General features: G+C 44.6%; 1 protein-coding gene across 1 annotated transcript in view; it reads left to right on the top strand.

Annotated features, from left to right (window-relative positions):
- Nucleotides 1-24,984, top strand: part of LOC126154853 (G-protein coupled receptor GRL101-like) — a 373,478-nt gene that overhangs the window by 157,123 nt on the left and 191,371 nt on the right. The window contains exons 10-12 of the mRNA XM_049916191.1: nucleotides 4,661-4,780; nucleotides 9,432-9,446; nucleotides 18,444-18,563. Of these exons, the coding sequence (XP_049772148.1) occupies nucleotides 4,661-4,780; nucleotides 9,432-9,446; nucleotides 18,444-18,563 (255 nt within the window). The remainder of the gene's footprint in view (nucleotides 1-4,660; nucleotides 4,781-9,431; nucleotides 9,447-18,443; nucleotides 18,564-24,984) is intronic.

Genomic DNA, 24,984 nt, shown 5'->3' with positions numbered 1-24,984 from the left:
CAGGCGGCCTACCCAAAGGTTTTTTCGTAAAGCACCCGTTTGCTAATCATCTCGTCAGCGTTGACCATGGAACGTGAAACTCGTCTGAGGCTTTATTCAGGATCATTCCATTTTGCACTGCTTTTGACGGCATCGTTAAGTTGCGCTTCTGTCCAGTCAGCACGGTTGGATCCTTTATGTCTTTTGTAAAATGTAGGCATCTTTGCCTGGAACAATGGCGGTAGTGAAAACATTTATTTTTTTTAATCACTGACAAACCAAACTGTACGCGCAAAAAATATATATATAAAAATTAATTTTTAAATTAACGATTGTATCGAGGCGTCGGATAAAACAGAATATAACTCTCGCGTGGGATAGGAAACGCTAACATTTCATGACTTGTCAAAAACCCTGGTTGGGATGTACCTAAATAAAAGCTTTACACTTTACACATTAGAAAAGTCCTCCACCGTATCACCCCCGCCCGAGTTCACCATTTCTCCCATTTCCTATGGTTGAAACGGTGAATAGCACGGCAAGAAGTTCAAAACACTGGACGCAACGATTTCTAGGCTATATAGTACATAAGCAGTATTAGAAGGCACAATATATAAAAAAATTCCCGCGGACTACGCTACCTGAAGTAAAATCTACAAATGCATGCAGCATATAAAAATTATTTACCATCGAAAACAGTTTTGTACAAAGTACTTACGGTTTTTAAAACGGAGCTGGTTTTCAACACGTGCACACTGCGCAGATGATCAGAGACTGTTGGCATGCATACATACAGAGACATCTGTTTAACCAGTAAAGAATTAAAGCAATTCACCATTTCACCCGATTCACAATATCACCCTGACTTATTCCACCGCTATTAATTCCAAATCCGTAGTTTTCGGGGCCGCCAAACTTTTTGGCGATAATCACGATGACACTTCATCACTGCAGACAGGGCCAGAGATGGTGCAACGACATTGAAACTGGCACACGTATCAGTTTATATTTGGAAAAATGGAACTCTGGCAGTAAGACACCTCTATGTTATCTATTATGAAGGTATGGACAGAAAAGCGGAGACACAAATGTGTAATTGAAGAACATGTGGAGCAATTTCCACCAAGTTTGGTACGTACACGACTCACTGTTTCATAAAAATGCTGTGGGACTAAGATGACTCTACTAGCACTAGGGGTGGTGGTGAGTACGAGTAGGCGAAACTTGTAGAAACAACCTGTTGGTATTTCTTTCATGCAATTAGTCTCCTTAGAACACTTTCAAAGTGTGAAGAGCCATCTCTTTCAAATTTAAGTCTTATATTAAATGTAGCGTGCTCTCGAGATTCGCATAGTTTACAACAGTGGGGAAATAGATGCCAGCATCAGTCATTTTTCTCGAAATGACATTGAGTTACTGGCACAGTTAGAAGTCTCCTTAGAATTCAGTTGAAACTGCAGGGCAAAATTTACTGGAGATATGGACGTAACGTGTGTGCGTATGTGTGTGTGGGTGAAGGGGGGTGGTGAAAAGGGGTTGTAATGACGTTCCCATCGTATGTTAAGTCCACGGTGGCGTTAGGCAGAAATATAATGAAATTTGTTGCCCATGTGACGTCATTAAAGTACCTTACACCTCACATGAGCTTCTGAGCTCAGTACGTTTTTTTGAATGTGTTGGTACCTCGCATTTCCGAGCTCAAGGGTGACGCCGCAATGCGCCACGCTTTTGTACCTTTACAGATGAAGATTGTAGGGACCTTTGAGCCAAATTTCAAACATCTGTGTCGTAATGGGAGACAGTTTATGGGTTTGAAAAAGTGACCTTTTAATTGTGTAGTGCAGGTTATACTGTAATGGTTTAAACCACAAGAAGCAAGCTGTGTTGCAAATTGGCAAGAGTAGAGACGACGACAGATAGGATGTTGGCGCAAATGTATGGAACCTAAGCCGGGTGCCTGATTGAAAGGTTTTCTCTTTCGAATTGAAACTGACGATGATGAACCATGTCAGACTCTACTATCTATACGTCGGCAACGTATTTAGCGAAAATCTAGAGCGAACACGACTGAAGCTGCCACAAGCTGCATTACTTACTTCGAGATTGATGTAGGAGGGACAAGCAAATACTACGTATACGTAGTCATATAGAGGTACTTATGACAGATATGTATGCCCTTTTGGACTGGTGGTATGAATACTGTGGTGTCACCGCCAGACCCACACTTGCTAGGTGGTAGCCTTTCCGTTAGTATACGTCGGACTCGCGTGTCGCCGCTATCAGTGATTGCAGACCGAGCGCCGCCACACGGCAGGTCTAGTCTAGAGAGACTCCCTAGCACTCGCCCCCAGTTGTACAGCCGACTTTGTTAGCGATGGTTCACTGTCTACATACGTTCTCTTTTATAGAGACGACAGTTTAGTATAGCCATCAGCTACGTCATTTGCTACGACCTAGCAAGGCGCCATATTCAGTTACTATAATTACTTCAAGAATGTATTCTGTACCGATAATATTGTGAATCATGTACCGTCAAGAGCGACGTCCATCATTACTGGATTAAAGTTACCAAACTAGTTTCGTCCGTTTTCTGAATTCTCATTCCTTGTCATGTTCCAGACCTCACGTCAGTGTAGTTCTTCCCTCCACACGCCAGCCTGCGTGAGCTAAAACGCGTGCATTTCGGCCTCCATTCGTTACACGGTGTTGGCTCTTCTGCTAACACAAGAAGTACAGTGAGGGTAATAACTGCTGGAGATTTTATTAACACGTATGATCGAAATACAATTCTTTTTGCTCGTCATGTCGGAAGTTGATGCTTGGCGCTATGAGTTTGGTCCGGACTCGTGCAGCGATGGACGTGAGGTCGTGGGATAGCATGGGGGCGCAATAAAGAAGAACTGAAATTGAAATCGATGTCGGGCGATCGAGCTGTGGGTTATCCACGGTTTGCGGAAATCATTTAAGGTAAATGCCGCATCGTTTACTTTGAAATGGATGTGATCGATTTCTTGGTCCGATCTTTCCCTATCTGAGCTTGTTCCGTATCTCTAGTGACCTCTCTGCCGCCTCGACTATAAACGTCACACTTTGGTACAGTGAACTTCCAATACCTCAATGCACAGTTGGTTGCAACATATTCGAAGGAAACGTAATTCCAAAAGAAGCCTCGCTCACAGTTACGGACTGGGTCATACCGTTACTGGATATTACTGTATTTTGGTCGTGGACGCGGAACACTGATCAAGAATATCCGGGCACCTATTGGTGGACTTTAATAGTGGGTGTGTCCACCCTTTGCCTTTATGCCGGCCTTAACCGTGCTGGAGACACTTTCAATGTGGTCTGAATGCCTGTCAACGAATGGTAGTCTATCATTAGTCTGTCATTCCTTACCAGCCGAAACCACAGCAGGTAGTGGTGTTGGATGTTGGGGCCTGGAGGAAGTCGGCCTTATAGGTTACCCAAAAAGTGTTCCATTAGGAGCAGGTCGGGGACCTGGTCAGACCAGTTCATTTCAGGAACGTTACTGTCCAGATATCATAGCCTCACAGGTGGTGCTTTATGACAGCATAGACTGATACAGTCATAGACTCTGAACTGTTCCTCTGCTGTACACAGTACATAATGCTGTAATATGTGTTCATACTCTTCCGCATTTAGAGTTTTCCTAAGCGATATAAGGGGGAGACACCATAACCGTGAGGAAAACCCCCATACCATATCACCCCATCCTCCGTACTAGCCGGCCGTGGTGGCCAAGCGGTTAAAGGCACTACAGTCTGGAACCGCGCGGCCGCTACGGTCGCAGGTTCGAATCCTGCCTCGGGCATGGATGTGTGTGATGTCCTTAGGTTAGTTAGGTTTAAGTAGTTCTAAGTTCTAGGGGACTGATGACCTTAGCAGTTAAGTCCCATAGTGCTCAGAGCCATTTGAACCTCCGTACTTCATTTTTGGTGGTACACTTGAAGGCAGGTAAAGTTCTACGGGAATTCGGCAAACCCGAAATGTTACATCGGATTTGGTGTTATCCAACACTCCAAGTCACTCGTCATCCACTTTCAAGTGCTGTCATTCTTAATACCATTTTACTTGGGATTGACTACGGAAATGTGTGGCTTGCGATCACTGCAGCCATTCTTTTTAACTGCCCGCGTACAGTCATTGTGCTATCAGGATTGCTACAACTACTTTGGGACACACTAGTGGGTCCTTCAGGTGATTCCATGCAATTTTTTTCAACCAACCTCCACAAAGTTCCACGGTCCCTGTCCGTCACTGTGTGGTGTCAGCCTGGTCTTGGTTCAACTGTGGTGGTCCCTTAGCGTTTCCACTTCACCGTCACAACTTCAACACTCGAGGCGGGCAGCTTTAGAAGGGCCTAAATGTGAATGATGGATTTGTACTCAGGTGAAATCCTATGACTGGGTCACATTCAAGGTCTCTACTGACAACACGGTGATTCTCTTCTCCTTTTATATTGGCGGGTCCGCCTCTAGTGACATCTAGTGGTGAATTCTGCAGTCAATAGAGGTGCCCCGATACTTCTGATCAGGCAGTGATTTTCGTGCGTACCTCGCCGCCTACTTAGTTTTGTAGCACGCATAGTGTGCCTGTTGTGTTTTAGAGTGTGTGCCAGCATGAGCTGGCCGGCTCCTTGCGCGCTCTCCCGTGTTGACAGAGGAGGCGCCGTGCCCGGCGGGCCAGCTCAAGTGCGCCGGCAGCGGGCAGTGCGTGCCGCGGGGCTGGTGGTGCGACTTCTACCTCGACTGCCCGGACGGCTCGGACGAGCTCAGCTGCGGTGCGTGATCCCCCGACCCGACCTGCTGCGCACCAGCTGAGTGACACCTACTCTCGCGCCATAGTAATGCTGTTCTCTGGCCTGCTCATACCTACAGTCAGGTTTCTAGCTGTAACTCTTCGGTCACCAATGTGCTTTCAGAGCTTAACTGTGACAACAAATATTCCGTAAAACTATCTGTGGACAAGGTATTTTTTAATCTACGGAGAAACTGACGGTGCTGTAATAAATCTTTTCTGCAACTACATTTATACATGTAGCTGTTCCATTTTCTGTGTTGTGTTTCTTTATTTTTTTTAAATGTTGCTATAAAAGGGCAGTCAAATGAAAAGGAGACGGATGGAAAAGTGTAAGTAAACTGTTGATTATTTTAAAAGTAATCCTCATAACAGTTAATACATTCATCTAACTGTGAGAGAAGACTGTCAGTGCCTTTATGGCAAAATGTTTGCGGTTCTCTATGGCACTATGAAAAATACTCACGCGAATTCTTTACAGACGAAAAGAAAAACTGATAGAAGGTGACCTCGGGGAAGATCAGTTTGGATTCCATAGAAATGTTGGAACACGTGAGGCAATACTGACCCTACGACTTATCTTAGAAGAAAGATCAAGAAAAGGGAAATTTACGTTTCTAGCATTTGTAGACTCAGAGAAAGCTTTTGACAATGTTGATTGGAATACTCTCTTTCAAAGGTGGAAGGGGTAAAATATAGAGAGCGAAAGGCTATTTACAATTTGTACAGAAAGCAGATGGCAGTTATAAGAGTCGAGGGGTAAGCAAGGGAAGCAGTGATTGAGAAGAGAGTGAGACAGGGTTGTAGCCTCTCCCCGATGTTATTCAATCTGTATATTGAGCAAGCAGTAAAGGAAACCAAAGAATTGTTCGGAGTAGGTATTAAAATTCATGGAGAAGAAATAAAGACTTCGAGGTTCGCCGATGACATTGTAAGTCCTTCAGAGACAGCAAAGGACTTGGAAGAGGAGTTGCACGGAATGGGCAGTGTCTTGAAAGGAGGATATAAGATGAACATCAACAAAAGCAAAACAAGGATAATGGAATGTAGTCGAATTATGTCGGGTGATGCTGAGGGAAATAGATAAGGAAATGAGACACTTAAAGTAGTAAAGGAGTTTTGCTATTTGGGGAGCAAAATAACTGATGACGGTCGAAGTAGAGAGGATATAAAATGTAGACTGGCAATGGCAAGGAAAGCGTTTCTGAAGAAGAGAAATTTGTTAACATCGAATATAGATTTAAATGTCAGGAAGTCGTTTCTGAAAGTATTTGTATGGTGTGTAGCCATGTATGGAAGTGAAACGTGGACGATAAATAGTTTAGACAAGAAGAGAATAGAAGCTTTTGAAATGTGGTGCTACAGAAGAATGCTGAAGATTAGATGGGTAGATCACATAAGTAATGAGGAGGTATTGAATAGAATTGGGGACAAGAGGAGCTTGTGGCACAACTTGACTAGAAGAAGGGATCGGTTGGTAAGACATGGTCTGAGACATCGAGGGATCACCAATTTAGTATTGGAGGGCAGCGTGGAGGATAAAAATCGTAGAGGGAGACCAAGAGATGAATACACTAAGCAGAATCAGAAGGATGTAGGCTGCAGTAGGTACTGGGAGATGAAGAAGCTTGCACAGGATAGAGTAGCATGGAGAGCTGCATCAAACCAGTCTCAGGACTGAAGACCACAACAACAACAACATGGCACCGTGATTATAACTGAGGACGCACCTCTTCATCTGAAGCAAATCGACAGACAAGATTGTCCGTCCTCTCTTATGTTGTCAAGATTGTTTCGAGTACGCTGCAGAAGTTTCGCTGGGAAACCCTTATACCTCATTCGTACCATTGCTATCCATTCCAGTGCGATCTGCGTACTTTTGGATCAAAGTTATTCGTGTCTGTCAGTTTGCTTCGGACGAAGAGGTGGACGTATCGATACAAATATGGTTTCATAGGCAAACCACAAACACAATTCGAGGAAGCCATTGACCACCTTGTCTCACAGTGGTATAAACGTATTAACAGTCATTGCGATTACACTTCAAATAAGAAACAGTTTACTTACTTTTTTTCACGTTTCTCGTTTTCATTTGGCTGCTCATTACATTTCTTCACTCTTGTTTTATTGCGCTCTTCCGACACCATCGGAGCTATTGTTCACGGTCATCTTCTCATTATATGATCTATTTTAATTAAACGTAGTTTTAAAAACTTCTAAAATTTTGAATTATATTCTTGCCTTATACAAAAGTGATCTACGGTTTAAACGTTTAATGAAGGCATTTAGTGGAACTTAACAGAATCAAAATGATCCAGCTTAATGTGTTAAATGATAGTGACAGATGACTTGGTAACTTTATAGGAAGGCCCTCTACTAGGTAATCGATGATTTAAAAGGAGAGTACAAATTTAAAATTATGAAAATTGCATGTACGGCACGAAGCACAAGTGTCAGTAGGCCCTTGCTTGTCCCTTATTTAATCCACCTTGTCATTTAGTGACGTGCAGTGTCTAAACGATAAGTGTTTACAACGTACCACAGAGGTATAGGAGAGGTCGAGACGAACAATTTGATATGATAAATCTGTATTCTCACAGGTCGGATTACGGCAAGAAAGGAAGAACGAATTGATTGTTGGTGTTAATAACGGTCATCCTCCTTTACCTCCTCTGCATTACTGCAGGTGACGTGTCACTGAGCGCATTTGTTCTGTGCATGCAGTACAAGTGAGGCGCCTAGTTGTTTCCACTGCACTGTGTGCAATACGAAGGTTCTCTTATAGTTCACTAACCTGCTGTCTTCAAGTTGATGTCCCCAGCGCAGAAAACAACACGCAGGTCGTAGGTTCTGTATCTTGAGGCTGAAACTGACTTTCAGAGAGGTTCTGTTCTGAAATAATGTATCACTTCTTTGGGATGCCACTCGCGTATTTTAATATAGCCACACGAGAAGACTACATAATCTTAATACAACACCTTCTGATACAGCAAAGTACATGATCAAACACAATATTTACGAAAATGTATCTTTACACTATTTGTGGCACGTGTCTCTGCCTCATGACTACCGGAACGAATCTTTTAATACTGAATACTGGCAAACACATTCCGCGACAGACAACATGTCTGTTCTTCTCGACTGCCTAATCCAGAGTAGTGAACAGCCCGAAACACTTCGCGCGCCATACCAGAAAAGGTGTGACCCGACCGCTTCCGAAGTGCTTCGTCTGCAATTTCGTCAGTCTTTTGTTTTTAATTTAAATTGTTTTTAATAATTCTAAAATGACTGATTGATAGTCAGCTGTTGAGAGATATTTATATTAAAAAGTGAAGTCATTCCAATGAGTAGTTTAACTAATAATAACTATACTTTAACGTTTTGGCGCCCTTGCTCCGAACACAGCAGCCAATCACAGAGCAGTAGCATTGTGCCGGCGGTCTTTCTCACGGGAATGGTACCGAACCTAACATCTGTCACAGGTACATCACACCACATTTCGTCATCTACACACTTCTTGCTTATCCACTGCTCTGGGAACAGCTTGGAGCCTAATATGATGGCTGACTAAGGCAGAAATATTACAGGAACTTAAATAATGTAAAACTGGCTTTTATGTATAGCGAATTTTAGGCATATAATGAACATTTAAACCTATTTGTTTGTCTGTTATTCTTTCTAGCAAATCAATATTATTGTAAATGTTAAGTTCAGATCCAATTTTCAACCTTCATAAAATGTTGATTTCTTTCTTTGGTTACCCTCAGGGTAAACCAATAAGTTAACGAAGTGGCCGTTATGTACGTCGCGTAAGAGAGCGAGAGCACCTTGAAAATGTCGCACGGTGAGATTACCTTGTAGCTTAGGCGACCTTTTATGGCAACTTGATGTTATTTGCAGGTTTGATACATCACAAGTGTATTGCATCAAACATTTCGTCTCGAATCCTCCTACACCATATTGGTACAGTGAAAAGTAATAGCTTACAATCCCCATACGTTGAAGCATATGTGTGTTGTTCGAATGCAGACTCTAAGAATCTTAATATAAGAGCTGTCTGCGATGCACAACACGTCTCTTCTAGCGTCTGTCACTGGAGTCTGATGAACATTATTCTGACACTCTCCATCTCAATAAACGAATCCGTGAATAACTACGCTGCTATTCCTCATACCATCTCTGTCTCTTGCAATAAATCGACACGAGTAATACTCAACTGTTGAGTTGTTTCTCCAACTTGCTAAAGATTAATCCTGGATTTTGCAAACCACATCCTTCGTGACTGAATTACATTTCCGTACAATACGTTCAACTGATCCCAGTTTCGCATGTCTTTCTTATCCGATGTTCCATGTTGCTAAATCGCGCTGGAGACACACTGCAAGATAATTTCTTTGGTGACCGTTCTGCAGCGACTGATCGCCAGTCTTGCGGAGCAATGAGCCCGCCAGCTTAATTATGTATGCTGCATCAATAATTATCTATAATGAGATTTTCACTCTGCAGCGGAGTGTGCGCTGATATGAAACTTCCTGGCAGATTAAAATTGTGTGCCCGACCGAGACTCGAACTTCCGCGGGCAAGTGCTCTACCAACTGAGCTACCGAAGCACGACTCACGCCCGGTCCTCACAGCTTTACTTCTGCCGAGTTCGAGTCTCGGTCGGGCACACAGTTTTAATCTGCCAGGAAGTTTCAATAATTATCTATGTTCCTTAAATTTCAATAACTGCGTCAATCCTTAGTTTTATAAGGTTGTCTTCTTTTCAGTTCCGGACTAGCCTTTTCTGGACGTAGCGTAGCTTGTTGTGAAGGATACACTGCGCTTACGGTACTGTTGACAACAGGGTCTGCCAAGGGAGATTCTCTTGTGGAGCTGGAGTGCAGCCAATTGTTGACTATTTTCTTATTGCGGATAGCCATGGTTGCAGGTGAAGGCCGTGGACGGGACATCCCTCCCGCCCACCCCTTCGTCCAATCCTCATCCCAAGCTATTCATGGTGGAGCCATCTTGATGTTGTTGTTGTTGTGGTCTTCAGACCTGAGACTGGTTTGATGCAGCTCTCCATGCTACTCTATCCTGTGCAAGCTTCTTCATCTCCCAGTACCTACTGCAACCTTCATCCTTCTGAATCTGCTTAGTGTATTCATCTCTTGGTCTCCCTCTACGATTTTTACCCTCCATGCTGCCCTCCAATACTAAATTGGTGATCCCTTGATGCCTCAGAACGTGTTCTACCAACCGATCCGTTCTTCTGGTCAAGTTGTGCCACAAACTTCTCTTCTCCCCAATCCTATTCAATACTTCCTCATTAGTTATGTGATCTACCCATCTTGATATGAATGGAGATACCAGGTCCCTCCCCACTAAGGGAAAAATTTGTGGCGTCATCTCGAAGATTGAGATCCCTGTGTTGATTGAGCGTCCAATCTGATGAGGCCCCTTGGAATCATTTTAGATGTCCACGGGTGTGATCACTCTTGATGGCTCTGTCACCTTCACTGGACAAGAAGACTCAAGGGATAGGAAACTCTTCACAACACTCTGATGGGCAGCCCAGCTGTGGCAGCAAAAACTGGAGCTGACATGTACAGGGACCGTCCACTGCATATGTGGAGAGAGGAAATATGTAGTTTCTTCATCGTGGACAGACAGCTCGCTGGTGGCGCTTGGTCCATGTTTTAGAGTGGAATTTTTTCGTGTCGATTTCTAAGAGGGAGCCACAATGAACCCTTGTAAGTCCAATCAGTGCCTCGCATAACTTACCCAGATGGAAGCAATGGACTGACTGAGAAAGGCAAAAGGACTGTGTACGTGGCCTTGTTGTCATCCAGTTAAGGACTCATCTTGGATGGACCAATTAAGACTGTATCTAGCCGATTCCTCAGTCTAAAAGAAGTGAAAGCGAGAAGAAGGGGGCGACTGTATCCATTAGAAGACGGCTGTACTTAAGATGGTTGAGATTTGGGTAGGAAAGGGTATGGACACGAAGCACGATGATGGCCAACATCAAACGATAACGATCAATACCGCCACCTCTCGGAAAGCGGAGGCTGCAGCGGAGAACTAAGAGGACGGGAGGACGGAAAAACTAGCTGGTTGGCCTATGACTTCAAAGAGATGGACAGCGCCCTTGAGTCTTTGAATGAGGAGCTGCAACGGCAGTCGATTCTTTCCCCTGAGAGCTAGATCATGGTGCATCGGAGTCGTCGGCGAGAGGGGGGCGAGAAATGAAACCAGCAGACCGAAGTCCGTAGAAATGCAAACCAATTGCGAAGCGAAGTCGAAGATACATGTGGCACCTCCGGTGGGCGGCAGGCGATGAGGCAAGAGAAAGTATGTGGTACTGCGCTGCTGCCACAGTCAAAGAAGCTGCCACCCAAACGGCAGATTGACAGTGTGCAGGAACTAGAACCGCGAATGAATCATCAGTTTCTGCATGTGTAGTAGCAACATCACTTAACGCAGGAGCTGACAGGCTGTCAGAGGCGTCTGATGATTGTAGGGAAACGTCGATATTGACAGGATCAGAGGTTGATACATGCGCGTACATCGGGTACGGGGAGCAAAACAGTAAGAGAATCAATCGTTGGATGAATGAATCCTTTCGGAAAAGAAGTATGACGAGAACACCTCATAGGAAGTGCTGGAAAAGTTGTTTCATCTGTAGGGTGTCTGGTAATGCAAAGGCACCCTGCAATGTATTGTGGTAAACATTTCGTACTTGGAGGGCGTATGGTGGCCCGTACTGAGTGAAGCGCTGCTGGCTTTCAGTCTGTTTATAATGGATAACAATCAATACAGCCAACGTCTCGGAAAGAGGAGGGTGAAGCGGAGAACTAAGAGGATGGGAAGACGGAAAAAGCTAGCTGGGAGTCCCGTTATGCCATGGTAGACGCCTCGCAATTGTTATTGTGCGGATAAGCACTGACGACTGGCAAGAGTCCAGCTGTGTTGCGGAAGGTGACTTGATATCGTGGGTGTACGTTCGAGCCCGAAGGACTGGCAGGGCGTCCCACTGCATCACCCAAGACGCCTCGAAACTGAAATTTCACACTGGAGCACACAGGAGCGCTGTGGAAGACGACTTGGGAGTGAGAAACGTGCGCACGAGTACTATTGTGCTTGAAAACTATTGTGTGTTGGAGAGAATAGGAGCATCATGGAAGCGGACTTGGGAGGGGGGCGTGCTCTTGAACACTGAAATTTGCTTGTGAAACATAATAGACGGTATGTTTGAATTTGTGATTGATGTATGGTAAGGTGTGGAGATCTACACCAGAATTAAGTTGATAGACGAGAGCACCGAAGCATGCTAACAGAAAAGCCCGTTGATATGTGTCGCCTTGAATTGAAAAGGCCACGAAGTGTCGCTCCAATATTGTGATTGAGGCAGAGTTCTTGTATTCGTGAAACGGACGCGACAGATCGTCATCGCCTATGTCCGCGTCAGCAGCAGAAGGTCCTACTGGCGCTGAAGTTGCTGGAAAGCCTTGAGTTGGGCAGCGTCCCGGCGTGCCACAGTCTGCAGATGGGTCTTCTGTTCTTGCTCAAGTCGCATGCAGCAACTGCAACAACTCGTCTCACTTCTGAATTGTCATGCTGGAAAGAGAAAAGTTGTTTAGTACACTTGAAATTACGTACCTAAATGGCACTATAGTTCGTAAAACGTGTGTGGAAGCACTGACAACACGGGATGTAAACGATACGTCGGCTGAAGTTGTCACCGCTGACTTGGAAGCCAGTTATACTACTCGTTGCCAGCTGGTGGAACGAAACTGGAAAATCTGTATTCTCATCGCCCACTCAGATGGGACAAAACGCTGGAAACCAGCAACACTTCTATTACGCCACTGAATGAAAAAGAAGAACACAGTCCCGATGAGTAAAGCAAAACAAACTTATCAGAAAATACAATAAAGAAAAATCTCCATCTTGGACTAGTTTGTGTCCTTTTGGCCAGTATCAGACATTTAGAAATGAAAGCAGAAGTCAGTTCACTCAGAATCTGGAATTAATGTAAAATAGAACTATTACTATGGGCGTTTGCGTGAAGAAATAGGAGTAACACACAAGCATTTCATCTCTGTCGATGTACCCTACGTGTCCCAGTAGGTATGCAATTAACATTTATCTGCCAGATCAACACAAATAAGTGAAACACAACTAAACTGTCGTTGGCTAATTCAGTTCAGATGAAGTTCGTCACGAACAAATGATTCATATACCAATAACTAGTCTATGTCTGTGCCTAAACACATGAAGGCTGGTGTGTTGCGCAGATAGGATCAAGGAGACCAGATTCACTGAACTAATTATGAACGAGATAATAAATCCTAAGCCCAATTACGCCCTTAATCATAGGAAGTCAAAGTTCGTTTGCTCTATACTGATGGTGATCACAGGGCACAGTTAACTGTCTAAGCTCCACACAGTTCATTGACCAATGTCTGGGTGCTCCTAGTGGCTGCAGTGTGGTATCATCGAGGTTGGGCTGCTGCTGCAAACATGTAGTGTGCAGGCAAGAGGTCGTTCTGCATTGGAACTTTGGCTCAGCGAAATGAACTGGACGAAAGGGGCTGGGTGCTTCCCTTAATGCTCGTCTGGCAGAGTGAGATCTGCTTGATGCCTGGAGAACGGGTGGATGGTGGAGGCTCCCGTCTGTGGGACTGTTGTCTGAGGTGTGCGCACCTGTGGTCTTGAGGATGGCTCCTCTCGCAACGTAACTAGTGGCTCAGATTTCTCTGGTGCTGGCTGGAGTTCTACTTCAAAATAGACCGGCATGCTTTGAATACAACCAAGTGTTTTGTGATGTGTACTCCGCACTTGCGGTGCTGTTGACATCTAGGTGTGCCATAGTAGTTTCACCTGCAGTCTGGCGCCCAGGCAATGTGTCGGCCGTGTCCGTGATGCCGGTAGCTATCGGCGCAGGCGAAAGCAGTGGGTACGGCATATAGTTAGGGGTGGAAACCATTTTACTCTGCATTCTTCTCACTATAGAGAGTCACTACTATTTCTCTGATGGCGAAAGGGACAGTTCGATTTGTGTACACGTTTCTGTCTGTTGACGTGCCTTGAAGTCATTTCAAGTTCAAATTGCAAACATTACTTGACGCTGAATTGCCATACATCACAGCGAGTCCATTCGAACATTCAACTCTTATCATAACACAAACGACACTGAAGATCAGTCTCTTAGTGTTCATTCTGGGTCCGTAACACCAGCTCATGGTTGCTGTCTGCTAATTGTGTCTCGTAGACACCAAAACTTAGGACTCTAGATGCCCATTATGAGCAATGGTAGAAACAACCTCTACACTGTGGTACTAAAGGACGGACCTCAAAGCGACATCTGGGTCAAAAAAAGCCGGTTTGTCTTCGCTGCCGAGTGCGGGATTCGTTTGACGCTTGATGATCGTTGTCTAACGCTGCTAAGGTGGCAAGGTAGCAATGCACGCTGCAGCCACGAAGTGCGACGGGTTCAGCGTGGAGTTGTGTATGTATACAGTTTGATCTGTGCCTGTACCACATACAGATGTCAGACGCCTCTGATCACTATAGGGAGCAATTTGAGGGCTGTGTAGCGTCCTTCAACCTGTTATCCAGTTCCATTGTCATCATTTTGACGATGAGTTCAGGTCCGAAAGCTAACCGCCCATCTCGTGAACACCTTCTTCCAGGAGGTGGGTAGCAACCGACTGAAATTACCAGCGGCTTATGGTGACATTGAACCTGGCTCTTGCGTGCTTGGGACCACTTTAAGTTTGCTTTGCTCAATGCCGCAGGTATCCTCCACACCTCAGGATGGCCGATGTCGACGGGTGTCAAGCAGTAATGTCTCGACCGCATTATGGGCAATATGAGCCAAGAAGAACCAAAGTGTTTTATAGAGCAAGGGATGCGTGTTCTTTGATATATAGGTGATGCAAAATGAGCTTTTTATATCACTAGTAATAACGATCCTATAAAACTCTCTCGGCCTTTCACATCTGGTAATTTCTTTACTTCAAGAAGTAAATGCTGAGTTCGATGTCGTAGGATGCCTCCAAACCATACATTAACCAGTTTCGATATTACTTAAATATCGTTCGTTAATCGATAGTTGTAACATCGGCCACACAGCTGTTATCTACCGCATTCTGAATCTTATAGACGGGAGAAGCGTAACCCGACATTACACACAACATTAGACAACAAATTGTAACCTTTTGTATTTTACAAAGCCAGAAAATCTGATTTATTTATGTTTGTGTGTGTTGAAGCTGAAGATGACACTTGAAAATATAGATTAGATCACATTTGAAAGGTATTGAAACTTTCATCTTCTTCACATATTATAATGGGCCATAGTTTAACAAGCGCAGAACTGCCCAACATCCATATTCTAATCAAAATTTTGACTGTGTTTTGGGGTTAATTCGATGCACTAATCACAAATATTGCTCCATTTCTCTAAGATGACTCTAGTTCTCTTAGATACAGGGTGTCTATATTTTCACTGAAATACTGATACAGAAATTTTTCGTATTCTAATCAAAATTTTTAATAATGTCACGAATATGTAAATGGATTTATATAATTTGAGTGTTTCTGAATCCATGTATAACATTATTTTTGTCATATATAAATTTAATGGCATATAACACTGAAATGTATGACAAACGAAAAATGGCAAAGAATTATCTATTTGTGAGGTTATAAGTGCATCTCCAGGGAATAACAAAAGTTTTGATTTCATGCTATAACTCAGAAACTTTCGTAAAATTCACAACACACAATGGAGCGCTCCTGACAGGCCGTCAATCTCATTGTTAGCTATAAACAAAAGACTGGTGTAATATCACGTGTAGCACGTGTTCACCGATCGATATATCTGAACACGAGGACAAGGTCGTCGACTCACTTTATATTATGTGTATCTTACAGCTGCGTTAAACACAGAATTCAAGTACGATTTCAGTGGCATTCCTGATATAACAAGAAATCGAGAACTGAAAAACAGAAATAAGGACATAACGAACTCCGTATAAAACGAAAACGGGATCTGAAAAATTCTTGTCATTCTCCAACTTAGAGTGGTATAATCAACGCTGTCCAATCGCAATAATATGGCCACCTTTAAAAAGCCTGAATAACCACATTTTGCAGCGGAAGACGTGAACAAAGTGAGTCTGCGAGGTTCTGGAGAGGTATGTGAAGCCACGCCGTCTCTATTGCTGTGACCGGTTGTGTCCAGTTTCCATGGCGCGAATAGCCCAAATTAAATGGTCCCACAGAGTCTCGGCTTGGTTTAAATCTGGGGAGATTGGTGGCGAAGGGAGAACAGTAAACTCTTCCTGGTTATTTTCGAATCATGCACATACACTGCGAACAGATTGAAACGTTGCTTTGTGCTGCTGGCAGATGCCATCTTGCTGAGGAAAAACGAAAGACATATTGGGATGGACCCGGTTCCCAAGGATAGATCCATACTTGAGTCGATCCTTTGAGCATTCCAGAATGACGACATCGCCCTAGGAATGCCACGAAAGCATTCTACAGACAATAAGGCTCCCTCTTCCGGCCTGGACCCATCCGACTAAAGTTTCTGGATGTTTGCCAGATGGCCGCATGGTTAATCTGAAAAAGCCACGTGTTGCCACTCAGTGAACGTCCAGTTGCGTTATTACCGTCCAGATTCCAGCCTTCATAGTACCTATCGAGGTGGCGCAGTGGTTAGACACTGGACTCGCATTCGGGAGGACGACGGTTCAATCCCGCGTCCGGCCATCCTGATTTAGGTTTTCCGTGATTTCCCTAAATCACTCCAGGCAAATGCTGGGATGGTTCCTCTAAAAGGGCACGACCGACTTCCTTCGCCGTCCTTCCCTAATCCGATGAGACCGATGACGACGCTGTCTGGTCTCCTTCCCCAACCAACCAACCAACCAGTCTTCATAGCCGATTAACAGCAGTCATAACGGGTGCACGAAACAGGCGCCTTCTGTGGAGGCCCAAATGCAGCAACGTCTGCTTAGCGGTCTTTAAGGAGACACTTAGTAGCCCTTTCATCTGGGCGGTCAGTTACTCAACAGTTGCACGTCTATCCGCCCGTACGCATCCCTGCCGCAGTCATTTACCACTGGTATCTACGGACCATCGTGAACCACAGTTACCTCAGCGCCAGTTTTGCATACCGCCGTTTTTCCATGCACAGTATACTTTAACCACGGCGGCACGCTATCGTTTAGAAACGTAGCAGTTTCGGAAATGCTTCCAACCTTGTCCCGAAAGGAAATGATCATGGCTTTCTGGACATAATCGCGCTGTTTCCGCATTACGAAAATGACTGCGCTGTATTTCGCGTACCCCCGACACGCTTTGTATACCCTTCACTGCTGGTGCTTCCACCTCCCGTCTGTGAGTGGTTATTCCACACTGAGGTCTAACATATGCGGTGGTTACATTAATGTGACTGGACTATGTAAAAAGACTGGGTATTTTTCCTCGTGTAAAAATTTCGTTGTTGAACTGTGTAATCTATTACAACATTCTTATGACCTTTTAATAAGAAGGTAATAAAGCTTTCAATTAATCGTACTTTCATTGGTTACACAACATTTTTTGTATCTCCACCTATGATCAAAGGTTGCTCAAAAAAATAAGGCAACGAGTCCTCTGAGAGGAAACGTTTATTGAGGACGTCAAAGATAAATAAGATACACAAAGTTACTAAGGTACAGGATACAGATCCTGGAGCAACTTAAAAACGGTCTTACACATGTCAGCATTGATTCTGAAGTGGGTACCAGGCCAGACGCTTCCTTAATGATCTGAAGAGATGAAAATCGTTTGGTACGAGATCCGAAATGCAAGGACGTTGTTCCAGTGTAGTCTACCGGAAACCCGCTACAGAACTCAGGTAACTGTTACGACGTATCGACGGACGTTATTGTGGAACAATACCGCTGCTTTCGGAAACCATCCCTTTCATTTGATATTACAGCTTTCTGCAGCCGTTCCAGCATCCACGGTCCTTGCATGAGGGAGTCAATCAACCAGCAGCACGCCCAGAGTGTTCCAAAACACTGCCGTCATGGTTCTTCTTGAAAGTAATTGTTTTCATATTGTTATGGGGGATACCAGGAGTGCTCGATGAGAATGATACTGTCTGCATCTTGCGACCGATGGGGGATGTGAGGAGTGCTCGATGGCTGTGATGATTGCTCACTCTTTCGTGTCGTAAGATCGACACACGTTTCGTCCCTTGTGACGGTACGGTGCAGGAATGAAACATGCTCCGCATTAATTGCAGCAGAGACTACCCTATTCGCGTGGCTTTATTCTCGTCTGAGAGTTGTCGTGGTAGCCACGAGAGAACGCTTTCCGAAAGGCCACTGTGTTGTGTGCGATGTCAACGGAAATGAATTCATATGCGATCGGCCTCACACGAATGCGACTCCAGTTCAGGTTACAAAGTTGTATGTTCGTGTCCTATTCAGTTTTGCCGTATTTCATAGAGTACGCCATTAAGCTATTGTCACTATTTATTGAACCCATATGTATAGCTAAGTAGAGGTATTCGTAGTAGTTGTAGTGCTCGGCTACCTGTGGCGCTAGTGTGGCTGACGCGTGTGTGGTTGGATCGACAGTGGGCCGCGGGCGAGAATGCGGCCGCGACGAGTTCCGCTGCCTGAGCGGCCAGTGCGTGCCCCGCACCGACGTCTGCTTCAAGTCCGGCCACGAGCGCAGCGGCTGCGCCGACGGCTCCCACCTGCTGCACTGCGGTAAGCTGCCTGCCTGTCTCTCTGTCTTGTCTCCCCTACTGAGACACTCTACTGTGCCCTCCACCTGTGTCCCAGCTCAAATGCTCTGACAGAAATTCTGCACTAACCTGCGAGCTGCTAAGTCGTTATCTGTCGTTTATATCGATTCCATGTTATTGGACAGTTTTATACGGTTTCATATTAACCGGTGGTAAGGGTCGACTTTTGACCCCTTTCCATGAGACATGGTTTACAATTATGATTTCTTTTCCTCTGTTATATATATTCAATCATTTGTAATATATTAAAATAAATTACTTATATTAAATGACCTTTAAAACAAAATACTCCATAATAAATAAAATAAATCAGAATCAACGAAAGTTATACATAACTACAAAGAACGAAACTCGTCTAGCTTGAAGGGGAAAACCAGATGGCGCTGTGGTTGTCCCTCTAGATGGCGCTACCATACGTCAAACGGATATCAACTGAGTTTTTTTTTAAATAGGAACCTCCATTTTTTATACATATTCGTGTAGTACGTAAAGAAATATGAATGTTTTAGTTGGACCACTTTTTTCGCTTTGTGACAGATGGCGCTGTAATAGTCACAAACATATAAGTACGTGGCATCACGTAACATTCCACCAGTGCGGACGGTATTTGTTTCGTGATACATTACCCGTGTTAAAATGGACCGTTTACCAACTGCGGAAAAGGTCGATATCGTGTTGATGTATGGCTATTGTGATCAAAATGCCCAACGGGCGTGTGCTATGTATGCTGCTCGGTATCCAGGACGACATCATCCAAGTGTTCGGACCGTTCGCCGGATAGTTACGTTATTTAAGGAAACAGGAAGTGTTCAGCCACATGTGAAACGTCAACCACGACCTGCAACAAATGATGATGCCCTAATAGGTGTTCCAGCTGCTGTCGCGGCTAATCCGCACATCAGTAGCAGACAAACTGCGGGAGAATCGGGAATCTCGAAAACGTCGTTGTTGAGAATGCTACATCAGCATCGATTGCACCCGTACCATATTTCTATGCACCAGGAATTGCATGGCGACGACTTTGAACGTCGTGTACAGTTCTGCCGCTGGGCACAAGAGAAATTACTGGAGATTGACAGATATTTTGCACGCGTTCTGTTTACCGACGAAGCGTCATTCACCAACAGCGGTAACGTAAACTGGCATAATATGCACTACTGAGCAACAGAATGCCGGCCAGTGTGGCCGTGCGGTTCTTAGCGCTTCAGTTTGGAACCGCGTGACCGCTACGGTCGCAGGTTCGAATCCTGCCTCGGGCATGGATGTGTGTGATGTCCTTAGGTTAGTTAGGTTTAAGTATTTCTAGGTTCTAGGGGACTGATGACCTCAGATGTTAAGTCCCATAGTGCTCAGAGCCATTTGAACCATTTTTTGAGCAACGGAAAATCCACGATGGCTGCAACAAGTGGAACATCAGCGACCTTGGTGGGTTAATGTATGGTGCGGCATTATGGGAGGAAGGATAATTGGCCCCCATTTTATCGATGGCAATCTAAATGCTGCAATGTATGCTGATTTCCTATGTAATGTTCTACCGATGTTACTACAAGATTTTTCACTGCATGACAGAGTGGCGATGTACTTCCAACATGATGGATGTCCGGAACATAGCTCGCATGAGGTTGCAGGGGTATTGAATAGCATATTTCATGACAGGTGGATTGGTCGTCGAAGCACCATACCATGGCCCGCACGTCCAACGGATCTGACGTCCTCCGATTTCTTTCTGTGGAGAAAGTTGAAAGATATTTGCTATCGTGGTCCACCGACAAGGCCTGACAACATGCGTCAGCGGATTGTCAATGCATGTGCAAACATTACGGAAGGCGAACTACTCGCTGTTGAGAGGAACGTCGTTACACGTCTTGCCAAATGCATTGAGGTTGAAGGACATCATGTTGAGCATTTACTGCATCAATGTGGTACTTACAGGTAATCACGCTGTAACAGCATGCGTTCTCAGAAATGATAAGTTCGCAAAGGTACATGTATCACATTGGAACAACCGAAAGAAAATGTTCAAATCTACCTACGTTCTGTATTATAATTTAAAAACCTACCTGTTACCAACTGTTCGTCTAAAATTGTGAGCCATATGTTTGTAATTATTACAGCAACATCTATCACAAAGCGAAAAAAGTGGTCAACTAAAACATTCATATTTCTTTACGTACTACACGAATATGTAATATAAAGCGGTGGTTCCTATATAAAAAAACGTAGTTGATATTCGTTTGACCTATGGCAGCGCCATCTAGCGGGCCAACCGTAGCGCCATCTTGTCTCCCCCTTCAAGCCAGACAAGTTTCGTTTTTTGTAGTTTTTTCGTTTGACGATTATTTCGTGAGATATTTTGCCCGGTCACCATCAATGGACCACCATATATATATACAGGGTGTTGCAAAAAGGTACGGCCAAACTTTCAGGAAACAAAGAAAGAAAATATGTTATGTGGACATGTGTCCGGAAACGCTTACTTTCCATGTTAGAGCTAATTTTATTTCTTCTCTTTAAATCACATTAATCATGGAATGGAAACACACAGCAACAGAACGTACCAACGTGACTTCAAACACTTTGTTACAGCAAATGTTCAAAATGTCCTCCGTTAGCGAGGATACATGCATCCACCCTCCGTCGCATGGAATCCCTGATGCGCTGATGCAGCCCTGGAGAATAGCGTATTGTATCACAGCCGTCCACAATACGAGCACGAAGAGTCTGTACATTTGGTACCGGGGTTGTGTAGACAAGAGCTTTCAAATGCCCCCATAAATGAAAGTCAAGAGGGTTGAGGTCAGGAGAGCGTGGAATTGGTCCGCCTCTACCAATCCATCGGTCACCGAATCTGTTGCTGAGAAGCGTACGAACACTTCGACTGAAATGTGCAGGAGCTCCATCATGCATGGACCACATGTTGTGTCGTACTTGTAAAGGCACATGTTCTAGCAGCACAGGTAGAGTATCCCGTATGAAATCATGGCGGTGATTCGAGGAAGTGCAATACATACTGACGAAACTAAAATGAGCTGTAACATGGAAATTTACCGTTTCCGGACACAAGTCCACATAACATCTTTTCTTTATTTGTGTGTGAGGAATGTTTCCTGAAAGTTTGGCCTTACCTTTTTGTGACACCCTATACAGGGTGAGTCACCTAACATTACCGCTGGATATATTTCGTAAACCACATCAAATACTGACGAATCGATTCCACAGACCGAACGTGAGGAGAGGGGCTAGTGTAATTGGTTAATACAAACGATAAAAAATGCACGAAAGTATGTTTCTTAACACAAACCTACGTTTTTTTAAATGGAACCCAGTTAGTTTTGTTAGCACATCTGAACATATAAACAAATACGTAATCAGTGCCGTTTGTTGCATTGTAAAATGTTAATTACATCCGGAGATATTGTAACCTAAAGTTGACGCTTGAGTACCACTCCTCCGCTGTTCGATCGTATGTATCGGAGAGCACCGAATTACGTAGGGATCCAAAGGGAACGGTGATGGACCTTAGGTACAGAAGAGACTGGAACAGCACATTACGTCCACATGCTAACACCTTTTTATTGGTCTTTTTCACTGACGCACATGTACATTACCATGAGGGGTGAGGTACACGTACACACGTGGTTTCCGTTTTCAATTACGGAGTGGAATAGAGTGTGTCCCGACATGTCAGGCCAATAGATGTTCAATGTGGTGGCCATCATTTGCTGCACACAATTGCAATCTCTGGCGTAATGAATGTCGTACACGCCGCAGTACATCTGGTGTAATGTCGCCGCAGGCTGCCACAATACGTTGTTTCATATCCTCTGCGGTTGTAGGCACATCACGGTACACATTCTCCTTTAACGTACCCCACAGAAAGAGATCCAGAGGTGTAAGATCAGGAGAACGGGCTGGCCAATTTATGCGTCCTCCACGTCCTATGAAACGCCTGTCGAACATCCTGTCAAGGGTCAGCCTAGTGTTAATTGAGGAATGTGCAGGTGCACCATCATTCTGATACCACATACTTCTGTACCTCAGGTCTATCACCGTTCCCTTTGGATCCCTACGTAATTCGGTGTTCTCCAATACACACGATCGAACAGCGGAGGAGTGGTACTCAAGCGTCAGGTTACAATATCTCCGGATGTAATTAACATTTTACAATGCAACATACGGCACTGATTACGTATTTGTTTATATGTTCGGATGTGCTAACAAAACTAACGTGGTTCCATTTAAAAAAAAACGTAGGTTTGTGTTAAAAAACATATTTCCGTGCATTTTTTATGATTTGTAATAAACAATTACACTAGCCCCTCTCCTCACGTTCGGTCTGTGGAATCGGTTCGTCTGTATTTGATGTGGTTTACGAAATATATCCAGCGGTAACGTTAGGTGACTCACCCTGTATATATATATATATATATATATATATATATATATATATATATATATATATATATATATTGCTTGTTTATTTTTATTTCTAAGAGACCAGTACAGCACTACATGACCATCGTTAGCGGTCCTCCAGAAGATACACATTAATACAGTACATAATGCTACACTGGTAGGCCAAAACAGTAGGGCCACCTGCAGCATCGGTGGTTTGTCTTTGTAACGTAATACATCACTGATTCCGCGTATCATGGGACTGACAGGTTGTTGGTAAGTTTGTGGAGGAACGTGGCATTAGGTGTTTAGGCACAGGTGCTGTCATTCGCGTAAATAACGGGCCACTTATTTGTGTACTTGGTGACGGCGACCGACAGCGATCCAGATGGGTTCCATAGGATTTACGTTAGGTGAATCTCGTCGCCGGGACATCAACGTGAGTTCACTATAACACTCCTCAAACAACTGGAACACGCTCCGGTACGCGGACAATTATACCGCTGAAAGACGACATCGCCGTCGGGAAAGACATGATGCACAGACGAAGGAGGACGGGATTAGTGTTTAACGTCCTGTCCACAACGAGACCATTGGAGACGCAGCGCAAGGTCGGATTAGGGAAGGAAGGGGAAGGAAATCGGCAGTGCCCTTTCAAAGGAACCATTCCGGCAGTTGCCTGAAGCGTTTTAGGGAAATCACGAAAAAACTAAACCAGGATGGCCGAACGCGGGTGTGAATCGTCGGCCTTCTGAATGAGAGTCTAGAGCGCTAACCTCGGTAAGCATGAAGGGATGAACGTGGTTCGCAGTTGTCAGCGGGTCTTCGATTACTACAACGGGCCCGATGCAAGCGCAGGAGAATGTCTCCCGTGGCATAATAGTGCTCCCACCAACCTGTGTCCGTGGCAGGCTCCCCGTTTGGAGCTGCCGTTCACCTCGGTGACGGCGTTACTGGAGATGACCATCGAGCTAGAGTAGCAAAAATGTGATTCACTCGAGGAGCCGACACGTTTCCATTTATCGACGCTCGAATTCCGGTGGTCCTGTGCCCCGTGAACACGTAGGGGTGGTCTGCTGTGGAGCTCCATGTTCGACAACGTACGATGAACGGTGTGCTCCGAAACGATTGTGCGTGCACCAACGTTGTGCTCTTTCGGCAGAGATGCCACAGATCACCATCTGTCGTACTTTATAGAGCAGACAATCTTCCGAACGCCACATTTTATGAAGAATCGTGGAAGTCCAACCATTTAGTGCCTAGTCGTTGCTTCACTGTTCTTCTACCTCTTTCCGTTGGTGCTCACGACAGTAATACGCGAACATTCGACCAGATTCGCTGTTATCGAGATGTTTACAGGCTCTGCGTAATAATAACCTGCCCTCTGTCAAAGTCGCATACCTCAGTGCATTTCCCCATTTGCAGTCCATATCTTCGCTATGGTGATCCCCCTTCTGCCTCTGCTCTGCTTACATACTTTTGTTTCCACGTCACGTTCCCGCAGTGCTACCATGCGGCATCCAACGTCGCGTTTGGCGGTGAGCATAATGTTTCGGCTTATCAGTGTATATGCTGTGGCAAGTTACATTAAATGTTACTTTACCTTTTAGCTGGTTTCTAGCATGTCCTCGTAGTGTAGTGGATGAGGCAGCGTACTATACAATACTAGCTTTGTATTTTTTCGTCAAAGATATCTGTTCGTCCGTAATGTTTTCCGTCATTTAGGTAATGTGTGTAATTGATACTAAAATGTAGACTTTCACGGCCGGAAATATCATGTCCATTATAATTATCCGGGCTGTTATGCCGTGGTCGGTTGATGAATTCTGTGGTGATTCCCAACGTTTCGTCTCCGACTGCGGGAGACATCTTCAAGGGGGTCCGTAGCTCGATGAAAGGTCCAACATACACACTGGCTCGCTACCGACTGCCGCTAAATTCCGTGTCCGCGCGTCCCCGCGCCGCGGCGTGACGTCACGTGTTTTGAA

This window comes from Schistocerca cancellata, chromosome 2 (assembly GCF_023864275.1).
Source record: "Schistocerca cancellata isolate TAMUIC-IGC-003103 chromosome 2, iqSchCanc2.1, whole genome shotgun sequence".
Classification (NCBI taxonomy): domain Eukaryota; kingdom Metazoa; phylum Arthropoda; class Insecta; order Orthoptera; family Acrididae; genus Schistocerca; species Schistocerca cancellata.
This window is presented reverse-complemented; position numbering and strand designations above follow the sequence as displayed.